General features: G+C 45.0%; 2 protein-coding genes across 5 annotated transcripts in view; one reads left to right on the top strand and one right to left on the bottom strand.

Moving 5' to 3' along the window:
* The window catches only part of KLHL11 (kelch like family member 11), a 17,412-nt gene extending 7,993 nt beyond the window's left edge, over positions 1 to 9,419 (top strand). The window contains exons 2-3 of one of the 2 annotated variants that reach the window (XR_008653003.2): positions 2,646 to 4,303; positions 7,591 to 9,419. Coding sequence is in view for 1 of the 2 variants with exons in the window: in XM_055255753.2 (XP_055111728.1) it covers positions 2,646 to 4,227 (1,582 nt within the window). In the remaining variant the exon portion in view is untranslated. Of the gene's footprint in view, positions 1 to 2,645 lie in introns of both variants that reach the window. The other variant, XM_055255753.2, reaches the window with a different exon arrangement.
* KLHL10 (kelch like family member 10) lies at positions 7,166 to 21,680 on the bottom strand. 3 transcript variants are annotated; one of them, XM_055255756.2, is made up of 6 exons: positions 21,582 to 21,680; positions 21,046 to 21,245; positions 15,952 to 16,441; positions 12,511 to 13,128; positions 10,539 to 10,688; positions 7,166 to 9,564 (listed from the first exon to the last, which is right to left on the bottom strand). In XM_055255756.2, exons 2-6 carry the CDS (start codon positions 21,237 to 21,239, stop codon positions 9,505 to 9,507), a joined length of 1,512 nt encoding a protein of 503 aa, XP_055111731.1. In that variant the 5' UTR covers positions 21,240 to 21,245; positions 21,582 to 21,680; the 3' UTR covers positions 7,166 to 9,504. The 3 variants fall into 3 exon arrangements, with proteins under 3 accessions (XP_055111731.1, XP_055111729.1, XP_055111730.1); XM_055255754.2 differs by lacking the exon at positions 7,166 to 9,564 and adding an exon at positions 9,590 to 10,004; XM_055255755.2 differs by lacking the exons at positions 7,166 to 9,564; positions 10,539 to 10,688 and adding an exon at positions 9,590 to 10,004.

Genomic DNA, 21,680 nt, shown 5'->3' with positions numbered 1-21,680 from the left:
CCAAAACCCTGTCTCTTAAAATAAAAACTCTATTTTGGGCCGGGCGCGGTGGCTCATACTTGTAATCCCAGCACTTTGGGAGGCCGAGGTGGGCGGATCACCAGGTCAGCAGATCGAGACCACGGTGAAACCCTGTCTCTACTAAAAATACAAAAAATTAGCCGGGCGTGGTGGCGGGCACCTGTAGTCCCAGCTACTTGGAGAGGCTGAGGCAGGAGAATGGCGTGAACCCAGGAGGCGGAGTTTGCAGCCAGCCGAGATCGCACCACTGCACTCCAGCCTGGGTGAGAGAGCGAGACTCCGTCTCAAAAAAAAAAAAAACTCTATTTTGTGTTTTTATATATGTATATGTGTGTATATATGTATGTATTTCACATATATGATAGGTAATTAAACTATATAATATAAATAATACTTTATATTGTATATATAAATAAGATTTTTATATATGCTTTTTTTTTTTCTTGAGACAGAGTCTTGCTGTGTTGCCTAGGCTGGAGTACAGTGGCTCGATCCCGGCTCACTGCAACCGCTGCCTCCCGGGTTCAAGCCATTCTCCTGCCTCAGCCTCTGGAGTAGCTGGGATTACAGTTGCCCGCCACCACGCCCGGCTAATTTTTTTGTATTTTTAGTAGAGACGAGGTTTCACCATGTTGGCCAGGCTGCTTTCGAACTCCTGACCTCATGAGCCACCCGCCTTGGCCTCCCAGCGTGCTGGGATTACAGGCGTGAGCCACTGCGCCCGGCCTATACACGCTTTTTTTTAAAGAGACAGTCTTGCTATGTAGCCCTGGCTGGAGTGCAGTGGCTATTCACAGGCACGATTATAGCTTACTGCAGCCTTGAACTCCTGACCTCAGCCAATCCTCTTGCCTAAGCCTCCTGAGTAGTTGAGACTACAGGCATGCATCTCCCCGCCCAGCTCTATATGTGCTTTTTATTTTTATTTTTATTTTTTTTGAGACAGAATCTCACTCTGTCACCCAACCTGGAGTGCAGTGGTGCAATCTCAGCTCCCTACAACCTCTGCCTCCCAGATTCAAGTGATTCTCCTGCCCCCGTCTCCTGAGTAGCTAGGATTACAGGTGCCCACCACCATGCCCAGCTAATTTTTGTATTTTTATTAGAGACAGGGTTTCGCCATGTTGATGGCCAGCCTGGTCTCAAACTCCTGCCTTCAAGTGATCTGCCTGCCTCAGCCTCCCAAAGTGCTGGGATTACAGGTGTGAGCCACTGCGCCCAGCCATGTGCCTTTTTTTAAAGAGACTTGGTTTTGCCATGTTTCCGAGGCTGGTCTTGAACTCCTGGCTCAAGCAACCCTCAGCTTCCCAAAGTGCTGGGATTATAGGTGTGAGCCCCCATGCCCAGCCTATATGTGCTTTTAAACATACTTTGCCAGCACAATATTTTCTACTTTGGTGGTGGTTTTTTGTTTTGTTTTTTTCAGATTTTGTGTATAAAGTGAGATTAATCTAACTATTTCAATATGTATAATTTAGATGCTCTCAAAATGTGACCATAGGCTGGGTGTGGTGGCTCACACCTGTAATCCCAAACACTTTGGGAAGCAGAGGCAGGAGGATTGCTTAAAGCAAGGAGTTCAAGACCAGTGTAGACAATATAGTGAGACCCCGGCTCTACAAAAAAATAATAATTTTTTTTAATGTAGGCCATGGCCAGGCACGGTGGCCCACGCCTATAATCTCTGCACTTTGAGAGGCCGAGGTGGGTGGACGCTTGAGATCAGGAGTTCGAGACCAGCCTGGCCAACATGGTGAAACCCCGTCTCTACTAAAAATACAAAAATTAGCTGGGTGTGGTGGCACACGCCTGTAATCCCAGCTACTCGGGAGGCTGAGGCAGGAGAATTGTATGAGCCTGGGAGAAGGGGGTCGCCGTGAGCCAAGATTGTGCCACTGCACACCAGCCTAGCAGATAAAGTGAGACTCTGTTTTTTGGGGTTTTTTTTTTTTTTTTTTTGAGATAGTGTAGGCCGGGCATGGCAGCTCACACCTGTAATCCCAGCACTTCGGGAGGCCGAGGCAGGTGGATCACTTCGAGGTCAAGAGTTCGAGACCAGCCTGGCCAATATGGTGAAACCCTGTCTCTACTAAAAATACAAAAATTAGCCGGGCGTGGTGGCACACGCCTGTAATCCCAGCTACTCGGGAGGCTGAGGCAAGAGAATTGCATGAGCCTGGGAGATGGAGGTTGCCATGAGCCAAGATTGTGCCACTGCACACCAGCCTGGCCGATAAAGTGAGACTCTGTCTCAAAAAAAAAAAAAAAAAATGTAGGCCGGGCACAGCAGCTCACACCTGTAATCCCAGCACTTTGGGAGGCCGAGGTGGGCAGATCACTTTGAGGTCAGGAGTTTTAGACCAGCCTAGCCAATATGGTGAAACCCTGTCTCTACTAAGAATACAAAAATTAGCTGGACGTGGTAGCATGCCCCAACTACTTAGGAAGCTGAGGCAGGAGAATCGCTGGAACACAGGAGGTAGAGGTTGCAGTGAGCTGAGATCACGCCACTGCACTCCAGCCTGGGTGGCAGAGTGGGACCCTGTCTCAAAAAAAAGAAAAAAGTAACCACATAAAATATGCACATTCTTAAAATTAATCTTTTCTCTTTTTCTTGATTTTAGGTTCCTACTCATTCGTTTAAAAGAATTTTGTGGAGAATTTCTCAAGAAAAAACTTCATCTCTCAAATTGTGTGGCAATTCATAGCTTAGCACACATGTACACCCTGAGCCAACTTGCTCTGAAGGCTGCTGATATGATACGGAGAAATTTCCACAAAGTGATTCAGGATGAAGAATTTTATACGTTACCTTTCCATCTCATTAGAGACTGGCTTTCAGATTTGGAAATTACGGTTGATTCTGAAGAGGTTCTCTTTGAAACCGTTTTGAAATGGGTTCAGAGAAATGCTGAAGAGAGAGAGAGATACTTTGAAGAACTTTTTAAATTGCTCAGGTTGTCCCAGATGAAACCTACCTACCTTACTCGACATGTCAAACCAGAGAGGCTGGTAGCCAATAATGAAGTTTGTGTCAAGTTGGTCGCTGACGCAGTGGAGAGACATGCTCTGAGAGCTGAGAATATACAATCTGGCACATGCCAGCACCCCACTTCTCATGTCTCACTATTGCCTCGTTATGGGCAAAACATGGATGTGATCATGGTTATTGGAGGTGTGTCAGAAGGAGGGGACTATTTAAGTGAATGTGTGGGATATTTTGTTGATGAGGACAGATGGGTAAATCTGCCACATATTCATAATCACCTCGATGGACATGCTGTTGCAGTAACAGAATCCTACGTGTATGTTGCTGGATCAATGGAGCCAGGGTTTGCTAAAACTGTAGAAAGGTATAACCCAAATTTGAATACATGGGAACATGTTTGTAGTCTGATGACAAGAAAGCATTCTTTTGGACTAACAGAAGTCAAAGGGAAGCTCTATAGCATTGGAGGACATGGCAACTTTAGTCCTGGTTTTAAAGATGTGACTGTTTATAATCCTGAGCTTGATAAATGGCACAACTTGGAATCGGCACCAAAGATTCTTCGAGATGTCAAAGCACTAGCCATTGAAGACCGGTTTGTATACATTGCCGCCCGCACTCCTGTAGACCGGGACACTGAAGATGGATTAAAGGCTGTAATTACTTGCTATGATACAGAGACTCGACAGTGGCAAGATGTGGAATCTTTGCCGCTTATTGACAATTACTGCTTTTTCCAAATGTCTGTGGTCAATTCAAACTTTTATCAGACAGCATCATGTTGTCCCAAGAGTTATTGTTTAGAAAACGAAGAGGCAGTAAGAAAAATTGCCAGCCAAGTGTCTGATGAGATCCTTGAAAGCTTGCCTCCAGAAGTCCTAAGCATCGAAGGAGCAGCCATTTGCTATTACAAAGATGATGTCTTTATTATAGGAGGCTGGAAAAACAGTGATGATATTGATAAACAGTATCGGAAAGAAGCCTACCGATATTGTGCGGAGAGGAAGAGGTGGATGCTTCTTCCTCCTATGCCACAACCTCGTTGTAGAGCCACTGCTTGTCACGTGAGGATCCCATACCGGTACTTGCATGGCACACAGAGATACCCTATGCCTCAAAACCTGATGTGGCAGAAGGACCGCATCAGACAGATGCAAGAGATACATCGTCACGCCCTGAACATGAGGCGAGTGCCAAGCTCTCAGATTGAATGCTAGGTTCTCTCAAGCATGCCGATTAAAACTGTTAAACCATTTCGTGAAGCTGAAGATATCCAGGCTGTTACTTGAAAAAGTATGTCGATAACTTACTTTCTACATGAACTGATTATTACCCCATATAAAGGAAATAGAGTTAAAAACTAAAGAATGGGAGACTCAGTTCAATACATGGTCATTTTGTTAGCTTGCAATTTTTGTCTTTGGTTTGTTTGTGCTAGCTACATAAGATCTTATTAAGGACAAGTGGAAAAATCAGGTGTAGTTGCTTAGCTGTTTTCCTGCCAACGAGTTATAACTCCTTTATCTTGGGGACTTATGTTTTGAACATGCTTTAAGCACCAATTTTATTTGCACATTTACTTTGATATTCTTTTTCATTTTTTATTAAATGATTGATTTTGGCAAGATCTGACTTCTGCATTGAGCCCTCATCTGCAGGAGGCATGTGCAATAGTCAGACCGAAATTTGGATGAAAACACTCAATATTTCAGCAAGATAATTTGAGAATGTTCGCATTTATATTTTCTTATGTTTATCTAGAAATGCCACTTTCTTTCCTAGAAGATGTGACTGATGAGAAATTTTTTATTGGCTCATGCATTTTTTGAATATTTTTCATTAGCAGCTGTTTATAGACTTTAAGCCTTCAATCTGAGGTGAGGGTAGTTGGCAAAAGTATAGATCTTTAGCTAATTGACTAAATACAGAGCAAGTTACATGTGTGAACTTTGTTTCTCTAAGAAGAAAAGTATTAGTGTAGACTGAGAAATAAAAGGCATTTAAAATTTTTTCAACATTTTTTTCAGGAGTTGCAGGATTATTTGAGGATATGTTAATGAGTGTAAATAATGCCTATGACAATCGACACTCAATGCCTTCCACTTTAATTTTTGCTCTAATGCATATTATATAGAATCTTCATTATTCCTTTTCTTTTTTTTTTTTTTTTTGCTCTTGTTGCCCAGGCTGGAGTGCAGTGGTGCAATCTCGGCTCACTGCAACCTCTGCCTGCCAGGTTCGAGTGATTCTCTTGCCTCAGCATCCCGAGTAGCTGGGATTACAGGTACCCGCCATCATGCCTGGCTAATTTTTGTGCTTTTAGTAGAGACAGGGTTTCACCATGTTGGCCAGGCTGGTCTTGAACTCCTGACCTCAGGTGATCCGCCCGCCTCAGCCTCCCAAAGTGCTGGGATTACAGGCATGAGCCACCGCGCCCAGTCCATTATTCTTTTCTACAAGAAACTGTTTTTTTCCAAAATGGGAAGGAAGTCACAATTTAGAGAAATGTTGCTAAAGAGAAGCCTTATTATTTCTGATTGTTATATTTTATCCAGTTGCCCTACACTTTTAAACTTTGCCTGATCCTAGGATACCAAATTTGGGTACATAATTTTGGCTTTTAAAGGTTTATGGGCTGGGCACGGTGGCTCATGACTGTAATCCCAGCACTTTGGAGGAGGCTGAGGTGGGCAGATTTTGAGCCCAAGAGTTCAAGACCAGCCTGGGAAACATAGCAAGACCCTGTCTCTACAAAAAGTACACAAATTAGCTGAGTGTGGTAGCTGGCACGTGCCTGTAGTCCTTCCTGCTTGAGGCCAAGGTGGGAGGATCACCAGAGCCTGGGGAGGTTGAGGCTGAAATGAGCCGTGATCATGCCACTCTGCCCTGGGTGACAGAGAGACGGTGTCTCAAATAAAAATTAAAAAGATCACTGAAGCTATCTTTAATCTTATGCATTGTTCGAATTCTGTCTCCTGAGCTTTATAAAAGTTAGCACTCAAATTGACCTTTTTTTTGGGGGGGTCAGGGGATGGGGTCTCAGTTTGTCACCCAGGTTGGGGTGCAGTGGTACGCTCTCGGCTCACTACAACCTCCACCTCCCGGATGCAAGCCATCCTGCCACTTCAGCCTACTGAGTAGCTGGGACTACAGGCACGCGCCACCACGCCCAGCTAATTTTTTTTTTTGTATTTTTGGTAGAGGCGGGGTTTCTCCATGTTGCCCAGGCTGGTCTCCAACTCCTGGGCTCAGGAGATCCACCCGTGTCAGCCTCTCAAGGTGCTAGGATTAGGTGTGAGCCACCACGCCCAGCCTCAAATTAACTTTTTTTTTTTGAAACAGTCACGCTTTGTCGCCCTGGCTGGAGTGCAGTTGCGCAGTCTCAGCTCACTGCACCCTCCACCTCCCAGGTTCATGCAATTCTCCTGCCTCAGCCTCCTGAGTAGCTGGGATTGCAGGTGTGTGCCACCACGCCCAGCTAATTTTTCTATTTTTAATAGAGATGGGGTTTCATCATGTTGGTTAGGCTGGTCTCGAACTCCTGACCTCGTGATCCGCCCACCTCAGCCTCCCAAAGCGCTGGGATTACAGGTATGAGCCACCATGCCCGGCCCTCAAATTTACTCTTAATGCTCAGTTAGTATAAAGGATTCCTAACAGTTTACAATGTGGTTTTCTTGTTTTTGTTGTTGTTTTGGTTTTTTAAGATATGAGGTCTCACCTTATTGGCCAGGCTGGTCTCAAGCTCCTTTCCTCAAGCAATCCTCCCACCTTGACCTCCCAAAGAGCCACCTGTCCAGTGATTTATCCTGTTTCTTAAGGACTGTCTTTACCTTCTTAGACATTTTGGCATACCATTCTAGAAGTCAAATTCCCAGTGCAGTGATTTTTTTTTCCCCTAGTCCATTATAGTTAATCTTGTTAGTGATCAAATACCAAAAGAGAAAAGCACAACCAGAAATTTTGGCTATTTGCTGCAAGACTAATAGTTGTAGGTCTGGGGCTCTATACTAAGAACTTGAAATTTTTAAATTAGTATCCCTGCCTAGGTGAAAAGTTCTTAATAAATATGTTGAAAATCAACTTTAAATCCATTTAATTTCGATTGGAGTGGGCGTGAGAAACTGCAAGTCTATTTCTACATATAAGGATATATTATCCTATCCCACTACTACCTTTTTCTCAATTTCTATTTCTTTGTAGTTATTTTAATAAAAGCCGTTTGGATTCTGAGAAGCACTAATTCTTAGTTGTGAGAGATCTATGCAAGTAAGACAGAATCATTAAATGAAGCTCACTAAATGAAGTTCTCATTTCTCTCCAGTAGACTATGCTAGCAAACTTCGTTTTCTTGATTGTGTTTAAATAATTTAGTGTCTCACTACGATAATCGTTTTTCACGGGGAGGGTGTGATGTGTTTTTTGTTTTTTGTTCTCAGAGTTGTCTTCTGAGATAATCATTACCAAGTCATTTGTGGGGTTGTGTTTTTTTCACATGACGTGACAGAAATTATAACTCATAAGATTTAGGCATAATCTGGTTTTAAAACCTTGATTGAAACTGTTGTTTTTTAACTTAGCAGGCAGCCTAGGCCATGGCTGAAAAGAAGGGGTAAGTCCTTCATTGCATGATGATGTGTGCAGGTTTTCCTGATTTTCTAATTTGTATATTTGAATTCACATGTGTAATTTCACATCAATAACTTGTGTTTCTGAAATATCCTAACTAACTTGTTAATAAGGAAAAAACCAGATTTGCTTAAATCTGTTCAAGGCTGACATTCTGAAATTCTAAACTGGAAATAACTTCCCAGAGTATTTGGAAAGGTTCTAATTACAAGGATCAGGCCTAAAATAGCTTCTTGGGAAAGAAATTTCCTTTTTGATGAGAAAACTTAAAATACTGTTTTTGGTAATGTATGCAGTTAAAAACATGACTTTAGAAAGACAGCTTAATGTGTATTCAAGCAAACCTTTGTTTTGTTGCTTTTGCTTTTGTTTGTAGAAAAGAGAGGAGGTCATTATACCAAAAAGTAATAGTATATATAACTTTGAGTGAGGCTACTTATATCTTAGAATGGGTATCCTTGAACTATACCCCACCATGGCTTAAAAAAATCAGTGGTATATATTGAGAATGTCAGTCATGAGCTTAGTGTTTAAGTAACACATCCCACTTACAGTTGTTTGCATGATTAGTCTTGTGTATCATGATGTTCAACTTTGCTTTTGCTGTGCCAGTTCAAAAACAACTTTTTTGCTAAAAACTCTTAAAATTCATGACATAAGTTTTGTTTTGATCACCTGGTTTTATATAGTATTTCTGGGACCAAAAAATTTAAATATACCTTTTTAATATAGAACAGAGGTTTGAAGCTGGAAAGATAGCGTTTATGGAAGATTTATGTGCTTTTGTGTTTTTTAAACCCGTCAGGCTGCTGGTAAGGCAGTTTCTAGGGCTCACTTTTCCTCCTTACCTCTTGACTAGTGTAGCATGTGGTATGTTTAAAATATTTCACTTTCTGCTTTGTAATTCTAATGTCAACACTATACTGTATGTAGACAGGAGAGTTGATTTGTATATTTTAGTTATTTGGTCTAATCAAGCATAACTAAAGGGACTTCTTTTTTGATACTTTTCTCAAATTAAGTTTAAATATAGTATACTGGCCACATTTCATGTCTTTGAAAGTGTTGTACATTACTGTAAACCAAGTACTCTGTCTACAGCAGAGGGTGCTTTAACTGTACAATATTTGAGAAACAATTCAGTCTCTCAAACATTTTGGCACAGTTGATCGCTCCAGTTTATTACTTTCTTGAGAATAGTCCATTTTTTGTTTTTGTTATTATACCGTATGTTCTGGTCATTGGAAACAGAACAGCTCATAGTTGAGTGATGTAATATAATAGCAGTAATATAACCTAGTAGTCATTTTGCTTCAAATAATTTAATTAGATAGCAAAATCACTGCTGTTTGTTTATTACATTTGTAGGGCTTTTTGTCTTACTCAGTGACCATCACTACGAATGTCTTACATTGAAGCACAGATTGCAGAGCACTTGTTAACTTAGTCCTCCTGCATAATGCACTCGTGAAAAGTAGTGCTTGCTAGGTGTTTGAAGATTTTATGATCCGTGTGCTTGGGCTCGTTGAGTTATTTGTAAAATAAACATTTAGTTTGAGTTGATGCAGTAAGTTTTTTGGGCTAGTAGTATCCAGGTCCCTACTCTACTGAAAATACAATCTTCACTATCTCCCCTTAAGTCAGAGGAGATGTAGTATTTAGAACACCTTGAGACATGACATTGTAAAATAGCTTGTTTTATGTTCCTGAAGCTATCTTGTTCTCTGTTAAAGCTACTAATTGTCTCAGTGTAAGTTTTAAATAAACATATTTCTTTAAAGCTGGTTTGTACTGTGTGACTTTTTTTTTCTTCTTTATGCACTGTCGGATATAATTGCCTTCTTCCATCCCTCCTGCTCCCTCATTTATCCAGCCATTGGCTCTCTTAAGTTGAACATTTTCCAGTACTCTTCAAAGTTTAAACACTGCATTTAAAAAAAAAAGAATTAATTCTTATTGCTTAGACTTTTTATTAGCTAAATGAAGAGGCTCATACAGGTAGGGTACTTGTCGAAGCAGAATATTTTACTTCATCTCGCAGTGCTAATCCTGGGAAGTTGTCCCGTCTAGCTGCATATTCCTCAACATTGGCCAGCTCTGGTACTACACAGCAGCTCAGAGCACTGCGGTATATATTCATGTCATGAGCATCATACCACTCATCGGTCTTTTCATCATAGCACTCAACATTAAAGGTGGTGGTAAAACCATTAAAGCCACCCACCACAAACAAGAGGTCGTCCACCACCTCGATGCCAAAATTGCTACGAGGATTAAACATAGTGGGAATTGTGCGCCAAGTGTTAGCCACAGGGCTGTAGGCTTCGGCACTCCTGAGTCGATTAGCTCCATCAAAGCCACCTACCTGTGGATAGCAAAAGAAACACAGTTGACTGCTAACCATTGATTCTGTTCACTGAGGAAGCCCTTGTTGGTGGTACCAGTGATTTCATAACTCCCTCTTCCATTATCTTCCATGAAAAAAAGCTTTTCAGCCGGGTACAGTGGCTCATGCCTGTAATCCCAGCACTCTGGGAGGCCGAGGTGGGTGGATCATGGGGTCAGGAGATGGAGACCATCCGGGCTAACACGGTGAAACCCTGTCTCTACTAAAAATACAAAAAATTAGCTGGGCATGGTGGCGGGTGCCTGTAGTCCCAGCTACTCGGGAGGCTGAAGCAGGAGAATGGTATGAACCCAGGGGGCAGAGCTTGCAGTGAGCCGAGATCCTGCCACTGCAGTACAGCCTGGGCAACAGAGCGAGACTCTGTCTCAAAAAAAAAAAAAAAAAAAAAAAAAGCTTTTCAAATACTTACCAATAGTAGCATAAACCCATTTACTAATACAAAATCTAGGGGTAATGTTTTCTTTTTTTTTTTGTAGTACTAGATAAACTTACCGCATATACATGTTCTCCATAAGCAATCACGCCTATTCCACTCCTCCTGCTTCTCATGGGTGCTATGACTGTCCACTGATTACTTTCAGTGTTGTATACTTCTGCTGTAAACAGGCACTCGTTTCCATTAAACCCACCACATATGTAGACCTGTGTGAAGAGTTCCAAGATTATTAAAATTCCCACTCTAGGGAGTAGAAAGAAAGGATATGTGTGTAGTGGTAGTGGGCACTTAATTCCAGTCTGTACAGTCTGAATTTCTTTTTTTCATATGTGCATGCATTGCTTTTTATTTATTTTTTAGAGACAGAGTCTCACTTTGTCACCCAGGCTGGAGTCCAGTTGCGCCATCTCTGCTCACTCCACCTCCCGGGATCTAACAATTCTCCTGCCTCAGCATCCGGAGTAGCTAAGACTACAGGCACACACTGCCACGCCCTGCTAATTTTTTGTATTTTAGTACAGACAAGGTTTCACCGTGTTGTCCAGGCTGGTCTCGAACTCCTGAGTTAAGGCAATCCATCCCCCTCGGCCTCCCAAAGTGCTAGGATTACAGGCATGATACACTGTGCCCAGCCTATTTATTTATTTATTTATTTATTTATTTTTTTTTGGAGACGGAGTCTCGCTCTGTCACCCAGGCTGGAGTGCAGTGGCGCAGTCTCGGCTCACTGCAAGCTCCGCCTCCCGGGTTCACGCCATTCTCCTGTCTCAGCCTCTCCGAGTAGCTGGGACTACAGGCGCCCGCCACCACGCCCGGCTAATTTTTTTTTTTTTTTTTGTATTTTTAGTAGAGACGGGGTTTCACCGTGGTCTCGATCTCCTGACCTTGTGATCCGCCCGCCTCGGCCTCCCAAAGTGCTGGGATTACAAGCGTGAGCCACCGCGCCCGGCCCAGCCTATTTATTTTTATTTTTTGAGATGGAGTCTCGCTCTGTTGCCTGGGCTGGAGTGCAGTGGAGCTATCCCGGCTCACTACAACCTCCACCTCCTGAGTAGCTGGAATTACAGGTGTGCACCACTGTGCCTGGCTAATGTTTGTATTTTTAGTAGAGACTGGGTTTCACCATGTTGGCCAGGCTGGTCTCAAACTCCTGACCTCAAGTGATCCGCCCACCTTGGCCTCCCAAAGTGCTGAGATTACAAACACAAGACACTGGGCCCTGCCACATTTTTTTTTTTTTTTTGAGACGGAGTCTTGCTCTGTCATCTAGGCTGCAGTGCAGTGGCGCAATCTTGGAGCACTGCAACCTCCGCCCACTGCAGCCTCCGCCTCCCGGATTCAAGTGATTCTCCACCTCAGCCTCTTGGGACTACAGGCGCCCCCCACCACGCCCGGCTAATTTTTTGTATTTTTAGTAGAGACAGAGTTTCACCATGTTAGCCAGGATGGTCTCGATCTCCTGATCTCGTGATCCTCCTGCCTCGGCTTGCCAAAGTGCTGGGATTACAGGCGTGAGCCACCCAGCCCAGCCTGCATTACTTTTTTTTTCTTTTTTCTTTTGAGATGGAGTCTTGCACTGTTGCCCAGGCTGGAGTGCAGTGGCACCATCTTGGCTCACTGAAATCCTCTGCCTCCTGGGTTCAAGCGATTCTCCTGCCTCAGCCTCCCGAGTAGGTGGGATTACAGGCGCCTGCCACCAGGCCTGGCTAATTTTTTGTATTTTTAGTAGAGACAGGGTTTCACTATGTTGGCCAGGCTGGTCTTGAACTCCTGACCTAGTGATCCGCTCGCCTCGGCCTCCCAAAGTGCTGGGATTACAGGCTTGGGGCACCGCGCCCGGCCTTGCATTACTTTTTAATAAGCAAAATAAAAGGCAGTTGCAACTAGTCACCTTGTCAATTGAAGAAAGAATGAGTGCTCCAAAGTGAATACTGCCACTGCATCTTCCAACCACCCCAAAAAAGAGCAGTATCATTTCTGGGCTTGTACTTTGCATCCATCTCTTCCCTTCCCACCCTGGTCCTTTACCTTCCCATAGAGTGTTGTGGCGCTTGCATCACTCCTCTGTTCGTGCATGGGGGCGATGAGTGTCCATTGATTGGTCTCTGGCTCATAACGTTCAGCAGTGTTTAGACGCACGTAGCCATCAAATCCTCCCATGGCATAAATAAAATTGCTGAGGACTGTCACACTGACATAGCAACGTCTGGAGTGCATCGGGGCCACCTGATGCCAAGTTTTCTTGACTGGGTCAAAACGCTTAACACTATTGAAATAGTCTACACTATCAAACCCCCCAATGATATACACATAGCCTTTCAAATAGGCTGCCCCATGGTAGGCACGGGGACTCTCTTCCTCACAAGTAACATTCACCCATCTGTCTGCCCGAGCGTCATACGCCTCAATGGCATTGGTGGGGCTCCCACCACTCCAGCCACCAATTGCAAAGAGGATGGCATAGGGCAAGCGGGGTCTGGTGAGTGGGTTGGTGAAATCAGAATTAGAGGGTCCATTCATGTTGAGGTCATACATGGCCTTTAGGGCATTAATGATGACTGGTTTGCATTCCTCACTGTCTTTGACATAGTCATTCATCTTAACATTGTTCATGAAGTACTCAGCATGCATTAGGGCCAGGCGAACCTAAGAAGCAAACGCAGAAAGTCATTCAGGTGACCTGAGGGTGCCAGGAAATCCCACATCCTTAACTCCCATTTTACAATCTGCCTTTGAATTGCTGGAAATATTTTGGTTTGTTTTTGAAATGTATAAGTCACAGTTTAAATAGTCGATTTTGAGGTTCACACCATAATCCCAGCACTTTGGGAGGCCGAGGCAGGCGGATCACTTGAGGCCAGGAGTTTGAGACCAGCCTGGCAACATAGTAGAGACCCTGTCTCTACTAAAAATACAAAAGTTGGGGCCAGGCGAGGTGGCTCACGGCCGTAATCCCAGCACTTTGGGAGGCCGAGACGGGCGGATCACCTGAGGTCAGGAGTTCTAGACCAGGCTAGCCAACATGGCAAAACACCATCTCTACTAAAAATACAAAAATTAGCTGAGTGTGGTGGCACGCACCTGTAATCCCAACTACTCAGGAAGCTAAGGCAAGAGAATTGCTTGAGCCAGGGAGGCAGAGGTTGCAGTGAGCCGAGATCGCCCTACTGCACTCCAGCCTGGGCCACAGAGCGAGACTCCGTCTCAAAAAAAAAAAAAAAAAAAAATACAAAAATCAGGCTGAATGCAGTGGCTCACGCCTGTAATCCCAGCACTTTGGGAGGCCGAGGTGGGCAGATCACTTGAGGTCAGGCATTTGACACCAGCCTGGCCAACATGGTGAAACCCCCATCTCTACTAAAAATACAAAAATTAGCTGGGCGTGGTGGCAGGTGCCTATAATCCCAGCTACTCAGGAGGCTGAGGCAGGAGACTCGCTTGAACTGGGGAGGTGGAGGTTGCAGTGAGCTGAGATCGCACTACGACACTCCAGCCTGGGCAACCGAGCTAGACTCCATCTCAAAAAAAAAGAAAAAAAAATTAGCCAGGCATGGTGCCGCATGCCTGTAGTCCCAGCTACTCTGGAGGCTAAGGCGTGAGAATTGCTTGAACCCAGGAGGCGGAGGTTGCAGTGAGCTGTGATCACACCACAGCACTCCAGCCTGGGTGACAGAGTGACACTTGACTCAAATAAATACTCGTCAGCCGGGCGCAGTGGCTCACGCCTGTAATCCCAGCACTTTGGGAGGCTGAGGTGGGCGGATCACGAGGTCAGGAGATCAAGACCATCCTGGCTAATACGGTGAAACCCCATCTCTACTAAAAATACAAAAAGTTAGCCAGGCGTGGTGGCGGGTGCCTGTCATCCCAGCTACTGGGGAGGCTGAGGCAGGAGAATGGCATGAACCCGGGAGGCAGAGGTTGCAGTGAGCCAAGATCGCGTCACTGCACTCCAGCCTGGGCGACAGTGAGACTCCTTCTCAAAAAAAATAAATAAAATAAATATTTATTTATTTTTTATTTATTTATTTATGGGGAGGTGGTATATACATTTGGAAGCTGAGAATGAGTGAGATAGAAGGCACCTCAAGTGGCCAGAGAGCAATCCCATTCCTTGGCCAATGGTCAGTACTATTAGACCAGGAAAAACCATGGTAATTGTTCAGTAATTGAGCATGTCTGTATATGTAAAATAATGCTTATTAGCACCAACTGACAACAATCGAGTGCAATACTTACGATTTTGTTTGTTTGTTTGTTTTGTTTTTTTGTTAATTTGAGACCAAGTCTCTCTCTGTCACCCAGCTGGAGTGCAGTGGTGTGATCTCGACTCACTGCAGCCTCCGCCTCCCGGGTTCAAGTTACTCTCCTGCCTCAGCTTCCCGAGTAGCTGGGATTACAGGCATGCACCACCATACCCAGCTAATTTTTGTATTTTCAGTAGAGACAGTGTTCTGCTATGTTGGCGAGGCTGGTCTTGAACTCCTGACCTCAGGTGATCCACCCACCTCCGCCTCCCAAAGTGCCAGGATTAGACATGAGCCACTGTGCCAGCCATGATTTCTAATTCAACTTCTACCTTGGGTATGGAGAAATTCATAGAAAGGAAAAAAGCTGAAAGGAATGTCAGCCTTTAGAATTTTTTTTTTTTTTTGAGACAGGGTCTCGCTCTATTGCCCAGGCTGGATTGCAGTGAGGTGATCACAGCACACTGCAGCCTTGACCTCCCAGGCTCAAGCAGTCCTCCCATTTCAGCCTCCCACCTAGTAGGTGGAACTGCAGGCATGCACCACCAAGCCTGGTTAATTTTTAAATTTTATAATTTTTTTTCTTTTTTTTTGAGACGGAGTCTTGTTCTGTCACCCAGGCTTGAGTGCAGTGGCATGATCTCAGCTCACTGCAACCTCCGCCTCCCAGGTTCAAGCGATTGTTCTCCCTCAGCCTCTTGAGTAGCTGGGATTACAGGCGCCCACTACCATGCCCAGCTAATTTTTGTATTTTTAGCAGTGATGGAGTTTCACCATGTTGGCCAGGCTGGTCTCGAACTCCTGACCTCAGGTGATCTGCCCACCTCGGCCAAAGTGCTGGGATTACAGGCGTGAGCCACTGCACTTGGCCAAATTTTATAATTTTTAAATTTTATAACCTATGTTGCCCAGGCTGGCCTCAAACTCTGGGCTCAAGTGATTCTCCCACCTTGGCCTCCCAAAGTGAGCCACCACACCCCACCTAGAATTATTTTGAAGGCTCTCTTCTTCCCCTACCACCAGGAAGGATTTTGGTCAAAGAATGTAACTTAGGTAAAAAGAACTAGTAATGCCAAGGGAAAAGACAGTTGCAAAATTCCAGAGAATAGTAGATGCCTTCTATCTAAGGACATGTAAATACAGCCTTGGGATCTGTCATATGTCTGAATTTTGCTTTTAGGACAATCTCTCTGTGATAAATGAATCAAGAGTGAACACTGACCTTAGGAAGCAAAATTGAAATGTGCTGCTTTCTATTTTGGGGGTCATGAGAAATCCACTTTAAAATGGCCTCAAATACAGCATCTTCCTGTTTGACATTGAGCTCATCTTTCTCGATGATATCCTTAAGTTCGGTGACCGAGAGCTCTAAAAATTCCTCCGAGACTTTCACCATCTCCTCGAAGTTGTGCAGTATGAACATGTAGGCCTTCTGCCTCAGCTCAGGACAGTAGTAGTAGTCCGTGAACTTACAGATGCCGATACAATTATCCAAGCACAGCTCCGACTTGAGGAACTTGCAGCAACCCCTGACGATACCCATGATGTTAAACTGGTCTGCAGCGGCAAGCAGTTTCTCCACATTGTCCGGTGTGATAGGCACGGTCCGGGTGTATGCATACTCAATGATTAGCTTCATCATGTCAGGAGAAATGCCAGGGATGTTGTATACCTTCTTTTCAGTGTTGTTCCAGCCACTTGTAAACAAAGCTCTGGAAAAAAAAAAAAGAAACTAGCAGCCACAGAAACATTTCTCTCCTGTTAGGTGAGTACATTGGAAATGGCCTGAGAAAGTGGGGTGCAGGCATGTGCTATATACAGTGGACAAGAAGAACACCTTTCCAAGAACTCTGACTTTGGTCACTCTTACCTTGTGGATGGAGAAATTAAGATCTAGAACTGAGAGTTAGACCCAGGTCTCTTGGGCCAGGCGTAGTGGCTCAAGCCTATAATCCCAGCACTTTGGGAGGCTGAAGTGGGTGGATCATGAGGTCAGGAGTTCAAGACCAGCCTGGCCAACGTGGGGAAACCCCGTCTCTACTAAAAATACAAAAATTAGCTGGGCGTGGTGGCACTTGCCTGTAGTCCCAGCTACTTGGGAGGCTGAGGCAGGAGAATCGCTTAAACCTGGGAGGCGGAGGTTGCAGTGAGCCAAGATCACGCCACTACACTCCAGCCTGGTGACAGAGTGCGACTCCACCTCAAAAAAAAAATTTTTTTTCATATAAAATATGAGATTGGGGTTGTGGGGGGGTCTCCCTATATTGCCCAGGCTGGTCTCGAACTCCTGGGCTCAAATGATGCTCCCGCCTCAGCCTCCCAAAGTGCTGGGATTATAGGTGTGAGCCACTGCATTCAGCCTAGAGTTTATATAGTCTTATCCCAGCAGCCACAGTGATTCTTATGAGTTTATGTTTCTTTGCTACTTGAAATCTTCCACTGAATTCCCTTCTTACTCAGGGTAAAATACAAAGTCCTTACCCAGGGAATGCTTAGGCCTCTGAGGTCTGGACCACTAATACCTCTCTGACCCTGTCTTCTTCCACCTTCCCTTCACTCTGTCTCCAGCCCTACCGGCCTCCTTGCTGTTCCTTAAGCACACCAGAGCTGCTTCCACCTTTGGTCCTTTGTACTTGCTGTGCCCTCTGCCTGGAAGGCTCCCCCACATCCGCATATTTCTTCCTCCTTCGTCCCCTTGAAGTCTTTGTTCAAATGTTACTGTGTCAGCAAGACCTTCTCTAACAATCCTAACAATGGGGCAGGGTGCACTGGCTCACACCTGTAATTCCAGCACTTTGGGAGGCCGAGGCAGGCAGATCATATGAGGCTAGGAGTTCGAGCCCAGCCTGGCCAACATCTCAAAACCCTATCTCTACAAAAAATACAAAAATTAGCCAGGCATGGTGGTGCATGTCTGTAATACCAGCTACTTGGGAGGCTGAGAATCACTTGAACCTGGGAGGTGGAGGTTGCAGTGAGAGCCAAGATCACACCACTGCACTCCAGCCTGGGGGAAACAGCGAGACTCTGTCTCAAAAAATAAAAATAAAATAAAAATAAAATGGCCACTCACTGCTTTTTATCTTCCTTCCTTTTCTTATTTTCCCAGGCATTTATGATGATTTGATATGCATTTTACTCATTTAATGCCTATTTCCCCATCCAGAGGGTAAACTTCATGAGAACAGGAATGCTTCTCTTTTTATTCATTGTTTTCTTTTCTTTTTTATTTTGGAAACAGGGTCTTGCTCTGTCACCCAGGGTAGAGTGCAATGGCACGATCTTGGCTCACTGCAACCTCCAACTCCTGAGTGCAAGCAATTTTCCTGCCTCAGCCTCTTGAGTAGCTGGGATTATAGGCGTGTGCCACCACGCTCAACTGATTTTTGTATTTTTTAGTAGAGATGCGATTTCACCATGTTGGCCAGGCTGGTGTCATCATATTGGTCAGGCTTGACTCGCACTCCTGACCTCAGGTGATCTGCCCGCCTCAGCCTCCCAAAGTGCTGGGATTACACAGGTGAGCCACCATGCCCGGCCTTTGCTTCCTTTTTCTAAGAGGTTTAAGGAAATGTGGTCTTAGAAATCAAATTCTTCCTCTAGAGCAGGGGTCTGCAAACCTACAGACTCTGTCCAAATTTGGCCCACGTCTTGTTTTCATGCTGCCCACAAATTAAGAATAATTTTTACATTTTAAATGGCTGGAGGAAAAAATCTTTTTTTTTTTTTTTTTTTTGAGATGGAGTCTCGCTCTGTCTCCCAGGCTGGAGTGCAGTGTCTTGATCTTGGCTCAGTGCAACCTCTACCTCCCAGGTTCAAGCAATTCTCTGCCTCAGCCTCCCAAGTAGCTGGGATTATAGGCGCCCACCACCATACCCGGCTTTTTGTATTTTTAGTAGAGAAGGGATTTCACCATCTTAGCCAGGCTGGTCTTGAATTCCCGACCTCATGATCCACCCACCTCAGCCTCCCAAATTGCTGGGATTCCAGGCGTGAGCCACTGCGCCCGGCAGGTTGGGGGAGAAAATAAAAAGAATATTCTGTGACACCTGAAAATTATAATACATTCAAATTTCAGTGTCCATAAATAATCTTATTGGAACACAGCCACACCCATTCATTTAGTATTGTCTATGGCTGCTTTTGCGGTATAAAAACAGAGTTGAGTAGTTGCAACAGACTGTGTGGCCTGCAAAAACCTAAAACAATTTCTATTTGGTCTATTTCTGGACTCAGCTGAGCGCGTTGGCTCACGCCTGTAATCCCAGCACTCTGCGAGGCTGAGGCAGGCGGATCACCTGAAGTCAGGAGTTCAAGACCAGCCTGGCCAACATGGTGAAACCTCGTCTCTACTATAAATACAAAAAAATTAGCTGGGCATGGTGGCAGGCACCTGTAACCCCAGCTACTCGGGAGGCTGAGGCAGGAGAATTGCCTGAACTTGGGAGGCGGAGGTTGCAGTGAGCAGAGATCGTGCCATTGCACTCCAGCCTGGATGACAAGAACAAAACTCCATCTCAAAAAAAAAAAAAAAAAAAGAAAGAAAAATTAGCCAGATGTGGTGGCACACAGCTATAATCCCAGATACTCGGGAGGCTGAGGCAGGAGAATCACTTGAACCCGAGAGGTGGAGGTTGCAGTGGGCCGAGATTGTGCCACTGCACTCCAGCCTGGGTGACAGAGCAAGACTCCATTTCAAAAAAATAAAAATAAAAAATAAATTGTGGACTCTGCTCTGTGGTCTACATGAATGAGAAGTTTTAGCAACAGGTAGGACACATTGATCATATCTTCATTGGAATTGATTACTCAAACATTTTCAGCTCATGAACAAAATAGCCCTTCTACCTCCTGGGTTACAATGGTTTTAGCCCAAACTCCCTTTTTCTTCTGATATTTCCCGGGTATTTCCCCCTCATCCCCCTTCCCATCCCCTTAATCTTTGTTAATTTATCACCCTGTTTGAAATGGTCTCTATTGGGATGGGGGTACAGGGGGGTCCCTGAAGTGGCATTGTCATCTGAGATCCAGTAGGGATGTCCAACCTTCCCAAAGGTTGGTTGGATGAGAATCAAAGATGAAAGCACCTGGCCCATCAATAGTTGGTTGAAATCCAGTTGAAAAATCAGATCTTAAAGGCCAGATGCAGTGGCTCATGCCTGTAATCCCAGCACTTTGGGAGGCCAAGGAGGGTGGATCACGAAGTCAGGTGTTCGAGACCAGCCTGACCAACGTGGTGAAACCCCGTCTCTACTAAAAATACAAAAATTAGCTAGGCATGGTGGCGGGAGCCTGTAATTCCAGCTACTCGGGAGGCTGAGGCAGAAGAATCGCTTGAGCCTGGGAGGCAGAGGTTGCAGCGAGCTGAGATCACGCCACTGCATTCCAGCCTGGGGGACAAAGCGAGACTCCATCTCAAAAAAAGAAAAATCAGATCTTGCCAGGCGCGGTGGCTAATGCCTGTAATCCTAGCACTTTGGGAGGTCAAGACGGGCAGATCACCTGAGGTCAGGAGTTTGAGACCAGCCTGAGCAACGTGGCAAAACCCTGTCTCTACTAAAAATACAAAAATTAGCCAGGCATGGTGTCAGGCGCCTGTAATCCCAGCTGCTCGAGAGGCTGAGGTGGGAGAATGGATTGAACTGGGGAGGCAGAGGTTGCAGTGAGCCGAGATGGCGCCATTGCACTCTAGCCTGGGTAACAGAGTGAGACTCATCTCAAAAAAAAAAAAAAAAAAAAAAAAAGACAAAAATCAGATCTCTCAAGAGCAAAAGGAAAAAAACAAAACAAACAAACAAAAAAAAAAAGAGAGAAAAAAGGCCCTGACCCTAGTCATGCCTCTTCAGAAGCCAAAGGAGCCAGGCAGGAGCTCCTGCCTGGACCAGAGTTGGCCAGGCACGGTGGTAATCCCAGCACTTTGGGAGACTAAGGCAGGAGGATCACTTTGGGCCAGGAGTTCAAGACCAGCCTGGGCAACATAGCGAGACTCCCTCTCTACAGAACATTTCAAAAGTAGCCGGACGTAGTGGCATGTGCCTGTAGACCTAGCTACTTGGGAGGCTGGAGTAAGTGGATTGTTTGAGCACAGCAGTTCAAGGCTGCAGTGAGCTATGATTGCATCACTACACTCCAGCCTGGGTGAAAGAATGAGAGCTTATCTCTAAAAAAAAAATTTTTTTTTTTAATTTTTAAGGAGCCCAGAGCTTTGACAGTCTCCCTAAAGTTAACGTGGTGGGGTGGGAACCAGAAAATGGATCAAAGTGTCTCAAAATGAGCCCAATTACCCCTTTGGCTTAATTTGGCAACCCTGTTATACCTAAAGTAGGAACTGCAGCTACAGAGGATGTTCTTATGGGCACTGAACTCAAAACCATTGACCTTGATGACCACGTCGCAGAGCTTGCCCTCTAGTCTAAGCTCATTGAAGATCTCACAGGCCATCGCACTCATCTTCCTTTCCATGTGAGGCTGGTGGAAACGTGTGGAGGCCGCCGCGCTCTCCATCTCCATGGCACCCTGGGACAGTGGAGAGAAGCTGCTTTCCTAGGGTTTCGGGGAGGGTTGTGGGGGGCCCCTTTAGCCAGCTGTCGCTCCTTTTCCCTACTACATTTTTCCTATAGGGTCTATCAGGCAACCCAAGTTCCAGAATCCTGGCCCTGCAGTGAGATCACAGGATTGTTCTCTCAGGTTCTGGAACTGCCTCCTGGACTTGTCCTCTTCCTTCTCCCCTCCTTACCACCCCACTTAGGCTGAAAACCACCTCACGCCTCCTTCTGTGTCCTCAAACCCAGAACAGGACCATGACCACTAGCACCATCTGAGTGTTTATTGATTCCAGCTCCTGTTACTCACCTGATACAGGTCTCTATCCCTGGAGCATCCATCTACCTTCCACAGCCCAACACTTGGCTCCCTAGACACCGAACTCCAGGAAATCCAAGTCAGTTGAGG

Source organism: Symphalangus syndactylus, chromosome 20 (assembly GCF_028878055.3).
Source record: "Symphalangus syndactylus isolate Jambi chromosome 20, NHGRI_mSymSyn1-v2.1_pri, whole genome shotgun sequence".
Lineage (NCBI taxonomy): Eukaryota > Metazoa > Chordata > Mammalia > Primates > Hylobatidae > Symphalangus > Symphalangus syndactylus.
This window is presented reverse-complemented; position numbering and strand designations above follow the sequence as displayed.